We start from the raw sequence: 14,927 nt of genomic DNA, 5'->3' as shown, positions 1-14,927 counted from the left end.
TTGGCCCTCTTTTCCACTAAACCTTTGTTTGGTTTTGGATTTCTTTGTTAGGTTTAGTTTTCTTTCCCTTTTTTGTCCCTGCTTGTATCTTTGTGATCTGAACAGTCTGTCTGTATGCTTCTCTATGTCTGCCTTTCATAACGAGAAAAGCCTTTGGCTGCATGAGCTACCTGAAGAATTCAGACTGAGAAATGCTATATTTTCTAATACATACTATTTCAAAGCAAAGCTTGACTCTGAAATTCTATTTCAGTTAAATTTTAGGTAGACTAAAATAAAGGTGTGTACTTATATAGTACTAAGCTTATCGGAATTCTGTGGGGTTTATTTCTGAGTAAATATGCTAAGGATCAACCTATAAATGTGATTTCACCTTAAGGGACAGGAGAAATTCCTTAAAGTTTTTCCATCTTAGATGGGTATTAATAAAGACAAAACTAGATTTGCTACTTTTTACTAGATTTGTTGATGTGTTATACTAAATGTTACAGTTTGATGAAACAGTAAAAATAATTCTCCTTGTTTTTCAGAAACCAATACATAACAAAATATAAAGGACTTTATATGATACACAATGTTTTAAAAGGACATAGCAAGATGCTTTTTAGACCAATATTAGTAAATAAGCCAATAGAGCCAGTGTTGTGAGGAATAGGGATGAGCACAAACCTAAAAATTCCAGTTCAATTTGGGGGCCGCCCCCGAACCAGATCAAAAATGCCCTGAACTGGCTAGTTCGGATCCTCCTTTTTCCTGGTCATGGCTTGCCGCAGCCAGGAGAGGGGTCACCCAGAAATGGTTAAATAGCTGGCAGCCATTTAACTTGTCCATTTTTCTTTCCCCCCCCTTAAAGGGGGGGGGGGGACTGACCTGTGAAATTCACATTAAAATGTCCCTAGCAGCTGAACCAGAAAAAGTCCAGTAAATGTTCGAGAAAGACATGCCCATCCCTAGTGAGAAGGAGAGGAGAATGACATAATCCATTTGACTTCCCAAGGCAGGGTACCAAAAGGAAGTTAATAAATAAGAAGTCTGACACAGGAGAGCAGTCCAGCTCTAATGACAATTCTCAAGTCCTGCTACAGAAAGCTGGAAAAGACTGCAAATATGCTGAAGGACCAAGAAGCAATTACCTTTGTTCATTATTTACTTCTGCTTATCTCTCTTTAGCAACTGATTTTTCCTAGGGTTTGGGATGGTGAGAGAAGAGGGGAAATTAACCAGTAAGGGGAGAATTATGCTGACAAATACTAGACTAGCCCCCTTCCATGTACTTCAGATTTCTCAACCTGCTAGAGAAACCTTCAGACTTTTCAAAAAGCAGAGCAGGGATATCTTACAGGGGGAGCATAAAACTAACCAGGCTTTTGATAATCAAGCAAGTTGATCCGGGGTTCATCTGCACTAGTGCCTCAGTTACATTAATTTGGGCCTGATTTGGATTGGGCATTAAATTTAAACCCAGTTCTGAATCAGCCCTGGAGGATATTGCCTGCTATTTTCCTACCACTGGGCCATCCTACCAGCCATCTCCATGATGAGCACCGTTTCCCCTGGTGACAAAGACCTCATGCTGGGAAATGGAAATTGATGCTCCCACTATTAAAATGACATACAATCTTTAACCTCAAGATTTCTCTCTCCAGCTGGGAGACCTCCCTGCCAACAGCTGCTCTATGCAGGGCTAACTTTGGGAAAGGATATTGGGTTGGGGGGGGGGAGAGAGACTCCTCAAGTGTCTGATGGCACTGAATGAGGACTGCACAATGGAGGTCTGAAGTCCATTCTGAAGGACCTTTTGCTTTGGATGTACATGAGGATCCCTGAGCTTATTCTCCTAATTATCTCTGTTGAGATATTCAGCATCATCACTGCATTCAGTGGTTGTTTTCTCTGTTGGAAACGACGAGGCCTAAAATGCTTAAATGTGGTCAGGTTGTACCCACACTTAGAATCTAATCCTATGTTTTGCTGCAGATCATCAGAAAACAGGATCAAGCAAGGGCTGAAAAAGACCCAGAACAGATGCCTACAAGAACATTTTTCATTATCCCTGCAAAAGAACAGCAATAAAACTATACTGGCCCATGACTAATTCAGGCATCTTGGGAAATGAAATACTTTCAGATCTGGCAAGGGCACTGAAAGTCAGTAGAAGGGAACATCTCATCTCCCAGCTCAAATGGTAGGATATGGGCCCACTACCGGCAGACAGAATAATCAGATTTTGAAGAAGGGGCTGTTTCCTATACTACAGTAATAGAACAAAATTAGAAAGTACCTGGTTTTTTCCTTTGAGCATGAGAATGTTGGTCACCTTGCCAAAAGGTAAGCCTAACGCAATAACTTCTGTTTCTGTCACTTCACCCGGTAATTTCCTGATATGAAGAACGCGAGAAGGAGCCCCATCCATTTTATCTTCACCTTTGAATTTCTTGTTATCGTTACCATTGGCTGAAAGAGATTTTTATAGTTCATTTTATAATGGAAAACAACCCTATTTATTTCTCACAGATTAACCCCTCAAAACAGTTTGTACATGTGTACAATTTCTAAATAAGTATATGAAACAAATAATTTATCTTTTATCAAAAAATTGAATAACTCAAAAAAACCTGTTCACCTAGGTAAAAAAAAAGGGTTAAAGTTTCCCCTCGCTCGAAAGCCAGTCAAATCCAACTTAGGGGGTGGTGCTCATCTCTGTTTCCAAGCCGAAGAGCCAGCGCTTACCAAGGACTTCTCCATGGTCATGTAGCCGGCATGACTAAATGCCAAGGCATATGGAAACGCTGTTCACCTAGAAGTATCTATAATATCTGAATGATCAACTTACCAATATTTTTCTGCACCCATTACAGAATTAACTTCCTGACCAACTGAAAAGCATTACAGAATTAACTTCCTGACCAACTGAGAAGCATATTATAATGACACTTTCATGCGCTCATGTTACTCATGTTATCATATACTCATGTTAACCTCCTGACCAACAGAGAAGTAATGATCAGCATATTATAACTAATAACACTTTCATATACTCATGTTATCAAGGGGGATAACTCTTATTATCAAGTTAATAACATGATTAATTGATTTAGTGACACCCAAACTGTGGGCTGGACCACACTAATGCATTGTCAGAAAATTTCTTGCATGCCTTAATTTTATTTTTTATTTATTTATATTTACATTTATACCCCACCCACCCTGTAAACAGGCATAATGGGGGGAGGAGCTAAAAACTAGAGCTCAGAAACATTCACCCACACAGGAGGTTGCCCCACTGTATTTCTGCATGATTTCCTATTCTGACCTTACTTCCTTTCAATCAGACTCTGCTGGGGTAGGAAATTCTAATCCATTTCTATATTGTATCTAAATGCAAAAAGGGAGGATATTATCTACTTTTAGAGGAAGCTGCCTGTCAAATGCCACTACCATCCAGTTAGTAGGACAAGTTACTACTTATCAGGCAGAAAGCATGCCCAGATAAGTGACAAAGGTTGCCTCCTCAGAGGACAAGTACTTTTATTGCACATTAAAAATCAAACCAATTTTGGAATGAAAACTAAGTATGACTAATTTTAATTTAAAAATGAAATGTAACTTCAGAAACACTGCATTACACCAACCCAAGTAGCCATCTTATCTCATTACATATGCTAACTCATTCAGGTCTCACATATGTATTCTGAACAAGAAGGACAAGACATCCTCTGTATTTTAGTGTATTTCTTTTTCAGAATAGTATATTAGAATACTGAATGTAATGCAAGGAATATTGGAATGTTTTGCTAACATACCACTGCACTCACCTCAAAAAAGAAAGAAATAAAGAAATGTTGTTAAATTACCTCCATGCCTGAGAGGAGATGAATGGTGAGTCTTGGTTTACTTCCCACAATTAGAAAAGATGCCTTTATACATTTATCCCTTATTTTGACATATTTATTGCTTTGCTGTCTTTCCTCCTCTTAATTAAATCAAAACAACTGCTGACCTTATAACCTTAGCTTGTTATTTAGTTTTGTCTTTGCTTATCTTAAAACATCTTCATCATGTTAAATGTTAATTTGCTGTTTAGCCTCTGTCTATAAGTTTGAACTCTACCGTCCATTGCAATGTATTTGAAAAAGTGTGCAAGCACACAAAAGCTCAAAGCTTGAATAAACCTTTGTTGGTCTTAAAGATGTCACTGGACTCTAAATTTGTTCCAAGTAGCTATGATCAAACATAGACCCTTTATGCACATCCTTTCCCTCACTTTCACTGTGCATCAACCATTGAAGCTTGGAAATAATTCCTAAGATCTGTGAGGTGAGCTAACAGCGAACCGATCAGACCGACGAAGAAGAGGTCTACTCAATGCGGAGGTAAGAAAGGAACTGGCGGGATGTCCGCGCCCAGCCCTCTGGGCATGCGCAGTGGGGTTTCTGCGCATGCCCGAGGGACTGGGCGCGAAAATCCATTAAAAAAGCTTGCTACAGCACCTATCGATCCAGCGTGTGCGCACAAGATCCCATGGGTGTGAAGCACAGAGACGACGTCGAAGATGAATATTTACCAGGAAGATCACACAGGATTAAGGGATTAAGTGGCCCAGAATTTGATAACAGCAATCTGATTTAAGCAGAAACTTTAAATACATGTGTCTGAAATAAGGATGCCAATTTGTGAACTATAAACCAGAGCTGGATTAATATTTCAAATTCTGAGGTGTTAAAACAAAGTTTTAGGCATGGGATTTATTCATGCATCTAACACAAGCAATTGACCTCTACAAAGGCTTGTATTCAACAAGATATAAGAAACACCCCTCTCCCACGAAGCAAAGAGGAGCCAGTCCTCCTCTGGTTCTCTGGGATAGATTACTCAGGCTCCGGTCACACGGGCAGGAAACTGCGAGGGGGGAAGCATGGCTGTTTGCCCCGGGGCAAACCAACGCGTGGTTAAGCGATCAGACCTCCTGTGGAGGTCCTGTGGAGGTTCCGTGGGAAGGGAGAGGTACCGATCACAGGACCCGCCTGCGCGCAATGAAGAAGCGCGCGGTGCAGCAAACTGGTTTTGTGTGTACACGACGAATGCGCATGCTCCGTTGGGTGCGTGTGTGCATCCACGGAGACTTGGGAAAAAAACAAACCTTTTTCGCAAGGGGACATGGGCGGGCGCCGGATGCCACCGGAAACACGATCAGACGCCCGCCCTTGCCCCACGGTTTCCGGAAACTAGTACCTCCGAGGTACTAGTTTTTTGCTGCGCGTTTTCGGCAGGAAGCCTCGGTTGTGCCACGGAAGCGCTACGCTTCCCAGATGTGCCGGTGAGATCGCGCCCGGAAAATCCGCCTGTCTTCCGTCTCTCTTGCGTGGCTAATGTTCCGTGTGACCGCAGCCTCAGAAGAGAAGATGGTTGTGATTCTTTTGCAAGCAATGAAATGTAGTAAGGAAGTAAGAAACAACAGCTACTTCTCACTACACAGTACTAGGGTTGCAGAATATGGCTGAAATTGGGTTAGCCAGTGCTGGCCAAGTTTTGAGCCAAGGTGGACTAACCCGAAGTTTTGGCAGGTTACTTCCTGGCAGCAACTTGCTCCAGAGTTAGGGTTGTTTACTTGAAGATAAAGGAGTAAAAAATTGTGTTTTTGACTACTTTTAAATAAAGTTTTTAGACAGGGTTTTCTTTTAAATGAAATGGGCAGGAAAACGTGACAATCACCTTGAGGCATCTATTGATGGAGTTCATCTAAGCCAGCCACATGGGGACAGCATTTCCTTGGTGTTGAGAAACACTGAACTCAACCCTAGCTGCTCTACAGCACAGGGGGATATTGGTGGAGCTCAACAACACTCAGTACAATTCTGTGCAGTAAACAAGGTACCAAAAAAGTGTAGCTTTTGCCACTCATTTGCTAAAATAAGCAAAACAAATTTTAAAAAACAAACACCTAGGATTGTCCCTGCTCGGACATCTGATGCCAACCTGCAGGAATTTGACTTTTTATTCCATGCACAAGTACTCAAGGAAACATCTCTTAACTTTTAAAGCTAAAGAACTGTGGATTATTTTCTAGTATTTTTTTAAAAAAATATGTTAAAGCATATATATGTACATGTACAGATGTATTAGGTAAACCAAATTAATCAGTTACTGTGTATTGTTACACACCAGTGTAATATGTTTTTGTGATCAACTGAAAGAAACTACAACTATCCAATCCATAAATTACACCCTTAAAAGAATGTTGGAACAATCACACCCACGTACAAGGTTGCCACTGTAAATTCTTCTGCTACAATTTTAGACTGAAAATATTTTTCTATCCCTGCTCAATAAGATTCATACCTTCCAGATTGTCAATGGAAAAATACAGGCTGTGTCACCTATATTACTGACTCATAAATGTGAGATATTTTTCAATTTCTAGATTCAGGACCTATATTTTATGATGCAATTGTATCTCCAATTCCTTGAAACAATCAAGGTTGTAACCTAAAACTGGAATTCTCTTGTTTTTTAACCAGAAAAGCTTGCTAGAATTACAACAGGAACTATAAAGTATGGTAGCTTAATATATATGATAATATATGAACTCTCTTAAATATTGAGCTGAATAGCTTGCATGGGATTCAGAACCCACCCCCACCCCACAGTGCCTTCTGAGCATTTTTTCTGCCTGTTAGCAGGCCTGATAACCTGCTACTTAAGAACTATTTTAAATATTCTTGTTTCTTTATTTAGAAAATGCATATGCCAGTATGTTAGGCATCTCCCCACAGAGATACTAAAGGCTAGAGCGGTACCGCTCTGCGCCTATGGAGACTCATGGCCAATTTTTACCCGGAGTGTGCCCTATATAGCCCTTTTTGTCATCATTGTTAGGGTGTGTTAGTAAACAAGTCTGTGTTGCACCTACTTGGGAGGAGGAGAAAGAAATATCAGTCATGTCAAAAAGCCACAAGCAGTCTTCACTGGCCTTTGGGCAGGCAGTGATTGGATCTCCTGGCTCAGGGGAAACAATGTACTGTCTTGGCATGCAGGAATTTTATTCTGCAATTGGGTGCAAGGTATCAGTGGTGAATCTGGATCCAGCCAATGAAGGGATTCCCTCCCAGTGCGCTGTGGATATATCTGAGCTGATTACCTTGACTGATGAAATAGAGAACTTGAAACTGGGACCCAATGGTGGCTTAAAATCTATTGCATGGAGTATCTAGAAGCTAATTTTGACTTGCTGCAAAAAAAACTGTCTCAGTTTAGGGGCCATTACTTCTTGTTTGACTGCCCAGAACAGGTAGAACTTTGCACCCAACATAGTTCACTGACAAACATCTTTGCCCAGCTTGCCAAGTGGAACTTCAGGCTGGCTGCTGTTCACTTAGTGGATTCTCATTACTGCACAGACCCCGGCAAGTTCATCTCCATTCTCTGCACTTCCCTCTCCACCATGCTGCATGTGGCACTGCCCCACATTAATGTCCTCTCCAAAATGGACCTGATTGAACAGGAGGGAAAACTAGCCTTCAATCTAGATTATTACACAGAGGTTCTGGAACACCTGGCTTCAGATCCCTTCTTCAAGAACTACCATTGGCTGAACCAAAAGCTTGTGGAAGTGGCTGAAGATTACAGCTTGATTTCCTTTGTTCCCCCTCAGTGTGAAGGACAAGGAGAGCATGCAGCGTGTGATGGAGGCAATGGACAAAGCCAATGGCTACTCTTTTGGCGACTCGGAGCAAAGAAGCCTTCAAGCCCTGATGTCTGCAGCAGTGGGAGCCGATTTCCACTTCACGTCCACCCTGGCAGTCCACAAGAAATACATCCCACAACAAGAGAGCACTATGAAGCAGGAAGACATGGACATGCAGGCCACTGAGGAAGGATAACTCGGCCTGGTGATTATGTGCTTTTTTGCAACAGTGGGAGCAATTCCAGCCTGGTCCTCAACGTGCAAGAAGTCTACCGAATTGGCTGTCACCAAGTGTGGATGCAGCATGTTATGCTTTTGGGCTACTTCCAGATGAGAGCCACAACGTCTAGATGTTTCTGGTGCAATTAGGAGCCTCTGCAAGCAAGAGCACGCAACCCCAAACTTTCCTCTCAGGAGGATGCCAGAACTTGGTGCATGTTTGTAGCTGACCAAAGAACAAGAGAGTATGGCAAGGCTTTTGTGAGGCCCAGAGGTAAGTTGGAGGGGGCTGTAGCCCCAATCAAATCTCCTATTAAAGAGAAAGCAGCCTCCGTTGCTAAGAAGCAAGTTTCTGTCAGAGGCAACCTAAGCGATATCTCCACTGTTGAGCAATATGGAGATCTGAAAGAGTTGGCAACTTTTCTGTGTCTTTTTATAATACAAAAAAGCTGTGTTGGCTGGTAAATAAAGGAATTACCATGCTGTCCACTTAAAAAAGAAGAAAGAAAATGCAATGTCCTCTGTAAAGACCTTGAGTCCTCTTTTTCTTCATTATGCAATCCAACACAAAACAGGAATCATGAAGGTGATGTCATCATTGTGCCATGTAGCCAGATTTGGCTATCAAACAATATCACTTATAGCAAATAAATTCCATTCTTTGTCTTCAGTTTCATTTGGTAAGAAGAGTAGAGAATATTGGTTAGCATCAAAACTAACCATGCTGTCTTGGCAATAAGAACATTTTGTGTCTTGCTATGCAGCAGAGATACTTCCTTCCCTGCATTTCTGAGGGGGCCTTCAGGCCTCTACATCTCTGGAGGGGTTTTTTTCACGAACACATTTAAACTTTCACAAAACTGCTCCCCTCTTTTGATTCAGTAAATTATTTAAGTACTGAAATTAATATATGACTGTTACGGCTACATCTTAATGTAATCCCTGCTTGAGGTCTTGTAAACAAAAAAAAATGTTTACAGAGCTCCGTAATTAACATTTACATTTCTTAAGTTTATAATTAGCAATTTTTCTGGCAGTTAAAAATTGCTTCTAGGCTACTGGGTGAATCATTGCTGCTGGAAAACACATCTGTACAGCTCTCTCATGTTTCCTTATAGCTTAAGGAAGCTACTGGTCCATTTAAGATAACAGAACACACACAAAAATTCAACATAGAACTACTATACTACAACCAGTGACATAGATCTGAGCTATGCAAACTGAGCATGAGCCTCTCTCCCTTGTCTTTGCACCCTTGGTGAGGAAAGGGGAAAGAAGTTCACATAAAGTAACAGGCAGCGTTCGCCTCCCACCTCCCAGCCAATGGCATGGCAGCAGCCTTGAGCGGCAGCTGGCCGGCCAATGGCTGACGGAGCGCATTTTGTCTCCGCTCAGTCTTACGCTGCGTCTTACTCAATTATATATAAGGGAGAGATTTGCTCTACCTGGATATTTGGACAGAGTTGGGGTAATGCACGCATTCCAAGTGTCCTGGTAAAATCGGCAACATAAGAGAACATGTTCGATTGTTTCTATCGTTCCAAACTGACATGGCCAGAGACGCTGTACATATGGGATACATGCATATCTCCCTTCTAAAAGGGCAGATGGGAAGGCATTAAACCAGCCCACAGTGGGATTCAGACCACAGTGGGATTCAGGAAATATTTAGGATTGCTGAATTTTTTCAGCTTCATTATACCCTATAGGGACCATTACAATCAATGGTCCCTGTAGACTATAATGGAAAATGAATCTGGGGATATCTGGGGTTCCGGGGGCCTTTTTTTTTAGGCAGAGGCACCAAATTTGCAGCATAGCTGCTGGTGCCTCTACCTCAAAAAAAGCTCCACGTTTCAAAAACACTGGACGTAGTGCCCCAGAAGAAGGTGTCCCATGCTCCATTTTTTCCAATGGAGGAGAGAAAGGCATTTAAAGGGACACAGTCCCTTTAAATACCTTCTCCAAGCTGTGGCATGACTCCACGCCTCAGCAAGTGAACTCCAAAGGCATTTAAATGGACTGAAAGCCCTTTAAATGCCCTGTAACTGCAACTATCCAGCAGCCCCCCAAAATCCCAAACAGGGGTTTTCTGGGGCAGCCATTTATGGATAGCCAAATCACCAACCCCCTCAGTGATCGGCTGAGAAAACACCTGATAAATACTGATAATTTTCATAGGTTGCTGGGTACCTAAGACGCAGTAAGGCTGTACAGGAGAAACCAAGTAGTTGCAATTTGTCCTCTATTACTCTAACTCACCTTGAGTGAAAACTGTGTGAAAGAATTAATGAAGTTAATCGCGTGGGGGAGGGGGGTTAAGCTTGAACCAGAAGCATGTAGCTTGGAACCAGGTATGTACTTCTAATGGAACTAATCTTGCTTCTAGCATAAGTAGGGCACTGGGTACACAACGAGGTACTCCAAATATGGATCTGAGTAATCTGGATTGGATTGCTTCTAGTTTATGGTAGTCATTGTACAGATACATCTGTGAACCATATGTAAGCAGGGGAACCACCTTGCCCTGAAAAGACTTTCAATGCATATGGTATTTGAGAGCCCCCTTTTGTAAAAAAAGAATCTTAAAAGTTTCTGTAGCTGTTCTTTGGGCAGATTCAGTTGAATGGGAATTTTGGTAATTCTCGCATAAGCAAATATACCATAACTTCACAGGATGGATAGCGAAGAAGAAAAAACAACAACTTAGTACCAAATATTACATAGCTGGTAACTATGGACAGTTCTAGAAAGGCAGGCACCAAAATTGCAGTTGATTCCAGCAAGGCATCTTGGCTGCAGAAAGTATATGGTAACTTTCTATTTAAAAGTATATCACAGATTTTAAAAGTCACCCCAGTCCTCAGGACACTGTAACTTTAGCAAAGCAAATCTGATTACAACGTTATTTCTAAATCACAGTTCCACTAGAGGGACAGAGGCTTCCCAACAGGAGCACAAGAATTGGAAAAGGAGGGATGAAAGACTGAGATATGTTTTCCAGCTTTTCTGTAGCAACACAAACTCCACTGAAACAGAAAGAGTCATTGAAAATACATGGTGCTGTTGCCCTTACCTGGATAGCCCAGACAAGCCTAATCTCGTCTGATATCAGAAGTTAAGCAAGGCCAACCATGGGAAGTATTTGGATGGGAGACCTCCAAAGAATACCAGGGCTGGGAGACAGAGAAAGGCTATCAAGTCAGTTCTCTGAATGTCCCCCATGCCCCAGTAGGAATCACCAGAGGTTGCCATGAGTTCCAGACACGGGCAAGTGCACGCACACACACAAAAGCAAAAATACCAAAAAAGAAGAAAGATGGTAATGTTGATAAGAGCAGATATTGCCCAGAGAATTGCACTGGGGTGAGGAAACCAAGTTGAGGCATCTCTTAAAAAATAAAAAAGGTTAAGCATAAACATGAGAATACTAAATTTAAAACCTACCATATTGCTTGAAAATTAATTACATCTACACAACTCTATTTTTGTCAGGCAGCTGGTATTTTAAAAAAACACATAAAGTTCAATATACAGATAAAGTTAAGCCATAACACATATGGTTCATGTCTGCTTATTTTATTCTCCAAAATACATCTGTTGGTATTAAAATAATGAATGACTCTTTTAAAAATACATCACTTACCCGTAACTACCATACTACTCATGTTAGAGTTTGGGCTACTGAGTACACTGCCTGAAAGAAGTTCGTCAGATCCTCTCTAAAAAGAAAAACAACAACAGTGAACTTTTAACTGTTTGTCACTGATATTAAAATGACAGATTGACAGGACATACTTTCTTAAAAAATAAAATTCTTGAGCAGAACACCTACTTAGAGACATAATTTTCCCGTCTTCTTTATCAGTTAACCATTCAGTAGAAACTAACTTTATTTGTATACAATTTTTCATTCAAATCAAGGCAATTTCCCTGTGAAGCACCAGAACACATAACTCATGAAGACAGCAAAAGTTAATCAATAGTTTATGAAAGATTACAACACTTTAAGCAAAATAACAGTATCAGTTACACATCAACTGCAGTCAACATTCCTAGTTTTGCATAAAGAACAAATAGAACAAAGTTTGAGTCCAGTGGCACCTTTAAGACCAACAAAGTTTTATTGAAGGTATGAGCTTTTGTGTGCATGCACACGTCCTCAGAGGAGGAGGAGGAGAAGAGTTGGTTTTATACCCCGCCCTGAAGGAGTCTCGGAGCAGCTTACAATCAGCTTCCTCTCCCTACAACCAGGCCCATTTGCCTCAGGCCTCACATTCTCAGGGGAGCCCCCTCAAATCTACACTTTTGACATTAACTCTTCATTTAGTTAGTTACAGACACAGAAACACTAGCCTTCCCAACCTCCCATTTTAAATAAAAGTGGGAATGTTTATTACAAAGTGTTACAATGTTCTCTTTCTTACTGTATTAAATGTAAACATTTAAAATATAATACTACTAGTTTTGTATCATTGTTTTTGCACTTCTTCATTTTTTAATTTACTGGGTGGCCCTCAAAAAAGGCAGAGGCCTGGGCCTCTCTTGACCTCTGTGAGGGCCTGCCCACAAAAGACACCCTGTGATGTAGGTGGGGCTTATAGAGTTCTGAGAGAACTGTGACTGACCCAAGGTCACACAGCTGGCTTCATGTGGAAGAGTGGCCGCCACTCTTAACCACTACACAAAGCTGGCTCTCAAAATTGAGCTACCGAGGAAGCTCATACCTTGAATAAAACTTTGTTGGTCTTAAAGGTGCCACTGGACTCAAACTTGTTCTGCTGCTTTAGACCAACATGGCTACCCACCTGAATCTATAAGGGACAAATGTTATCTATATACAACAGTGGTTGCATTTTAAAAGGAGCCTGAAGTATGGCCTATGCATACTTTAGAGTTGAGCTCTAAAATATTTAGGACTAGTCCTTTTGGTCCCCTCCTACCAGTTTCAAACTGCACATTTTAGGCATACTAGAAAGACTACATGAGAAATGTTACATATATATCTTGAGGGGAAGGTCCAAAAAACTGCTACAAAGAAATTCCTTTTTATTGCTTTACTACAACATGAACAGGTTGGATAAAAATCGATGTTAATGTTTGTTTTTAATAGAGCTTTTTATTCACATCAAGTTCTTTAAAAATTAATTACACCATTAAAACATCTAGCTTAAAACAGAATACAAAGAACATGTAACGGTACTTTTATTAAAACATTTCATGACCCTGTATCAAGTACACTGTATTAAATTTATACTTCTAGTCATAACACACAACATATATGTTATGCAAGACAATCAACAATGTTACATAAAGGTAATCCCCACGTTTATTGTATAAATTCCATAAACACACCAATTAGTACAGCTTTATATGTTAACTTAAATGATGCACTGTAGATTTATAAATCAGCAAAACAAAGTTAGGTTTGAGAGAAAAGTAAATATTGCATATATTTCAATTTTCCCCCAAAAAATAAATTTTTCTGTAGTTTCAAAGTTTCTAGAAATTCTAAATCTCTACACAAGACTATGAATGATTTTTTTAAAAATCCTTGGTTGAGTAGAGGAGGAGCAACTCAGAGAGATCACCATGCGCAGAAGCTTATTAGGAGAATATAGCTCCCTCATGAGTTCAAATAAAGGACGATGTGGTCTAAGGTCCAAGATAACAACACTTTAATGCTAAGTATCAAACCCAGAAGTAAATGGGCACAATGTTTCAAGGCTGCTGGTTGTTCAAAGTGTCCTGGCCCTAGTTAACCAGCCCATTGGCTCCTGCACTCTGCACTAATTGAAGTTTATGAATTCTCCTTAGGGGCAGCTCATAGAAATCTAAGGTGAAGCACTATAAAGTCATATGTTGTGTTTACTATAGCAGCTAATTATGAATATTACTATTGAGCAAATTACATGGATGTTTGCTTGTCATGGGGAAACACTGTTTTAGCCAATAATTAACAGAATTGCCTGAAAATTCTATCTACTTAGCCCATAATCTAGCATATAAACTGGACCATGGTCCTTGCCTTCAAGAAAGTGATCTTGCTTAGAAGGCCTTGCATATGTACTGATACCAAACAGAAAACCATTAATTCCACAATTAATCTACAATTTCAAAGGAAGAATGGTCATTACGTATTTTTCCCAATATGCTTTGAAGAAATCTGAGATTGTTTGCTTATCTAAAATTGCCTAATACATAATTAATTCTGCAAAGCACCTCTTCTGCTTCATCTTAACAGGGTTACAGTCTGTAGATCAGTTAGCCCAAATGAAGCTATTAACTGAATTTGCTCGAATTGCCAAAGTTGTTCTTGCCATCTACTGTCTGTATTTAATCTGTCAAATTATGCCCCAAAACTATTTGTTTGGTTGGTAAAACACTGATCTATTGACTTAGATATTAGACCTAACAAGTGGAGACCCGCAAGAAACTTGCGGGATGATTATCCTATTCCTCACACCTTTGCTTCCTCCTGCCTCCCCCTACCTCTCTCACACTCCTTTTCCCTTCTGCCCCCTTTTCTTATTCTCTGTCTCTCCTCCATGTATGTTATTTCCTTCCTCTGTCTGCCCCCTCACCATTCTCTTTGTTTTTCTGCCTCCCCATCTCATCACTTTCTTCCCCCCCACCCCATCTCTCTCTTTCTGCCCCCATCACTCTCCCAGCCACCTGCCTGCTTCTTCCCCCACCCCTCACAGCAGCAGCAGTGGTGGTAGTGCTCCCAGCCACCCACCTGCTTCCTCCCCCTCCCCACAACATCAGTGGCAGAGTCCAGGAATCACAATGGTTCTCCCAGCTACAGAGATCCATTCACCTTAGAGCTGCCAGCTCCAGGTTGGGAAATTCCTGGAGATTTGGGGGCAGAGCCTTGGGACAGTGAGGCTTGGGGAGGGAAGCAGTCTCAGCAGGGTATAATGCCATAGTAATGCCATAGACTCAGCCCTCCAAAGCAGCCATTTTATCCAGGGCAACTGATCTATGTTACCCAGACAACAGTTGTAATTCTGGGTGATCTCCA

At 40.9% G+C, this 14,927-nt stretch overlaps 1 protein-coding gene and 1 pseudogene across 2 annotated transcripts in view; one reads left to right on the top strand and one right to left on the bottom strand.

Annotated features, from left to right (window-relative positions):
- PTBP2 (polypyrimidine tract binding protein 2) overlaps positions 1 to 14,927 on the bottom strand; it is an 84,538-nt gene that overhangs the window by 48,786 nt on the left and 20,825 nt on the right. For both annotated transcript variants that reach the window (XM_015423792.1, XM_015423793.1), the window contains exons 3-4: positions 11,550 to 11,625; positions 2,282 to 2,454 (exon numbers count right to left, since the gene is read on the bottom strand). In XM_015423792.1, coding sequence (XP_015279278.1) covers positions 2,282 to 2,454; positions 11,550 to 11,625 — 249 coding nt within the window. The remainder of the gene's footprint in view (positions 1 to 2,281; positions 2,455 to 11,549; positions 11,626 to 14,927) is intronic.
- Positions 6,939 to 7,880, top strand: LOC107120996 (annotated as a pseudogene).

This window comes from Gekko japonicus, unplaced genomic scaffold (genome assembly GCF_001447785.1).
Source record: "Gekko japonicus isolate JY-2015 unplaced genomic scaffold, Gekko_japonicus_V1.1 scaffold151, whole genome shotgun sequence".
Classification (NCBI taxonomy): domain Eukaryota; kingdom Metazoa; phylum Chordata; class Lepidosauria; order Squamata; family Gekkonidae; genus Gekko; species Gekko japonicus.
This window is presented reverse-complemented; position numbering and strand designations above follow the sequence as displayed.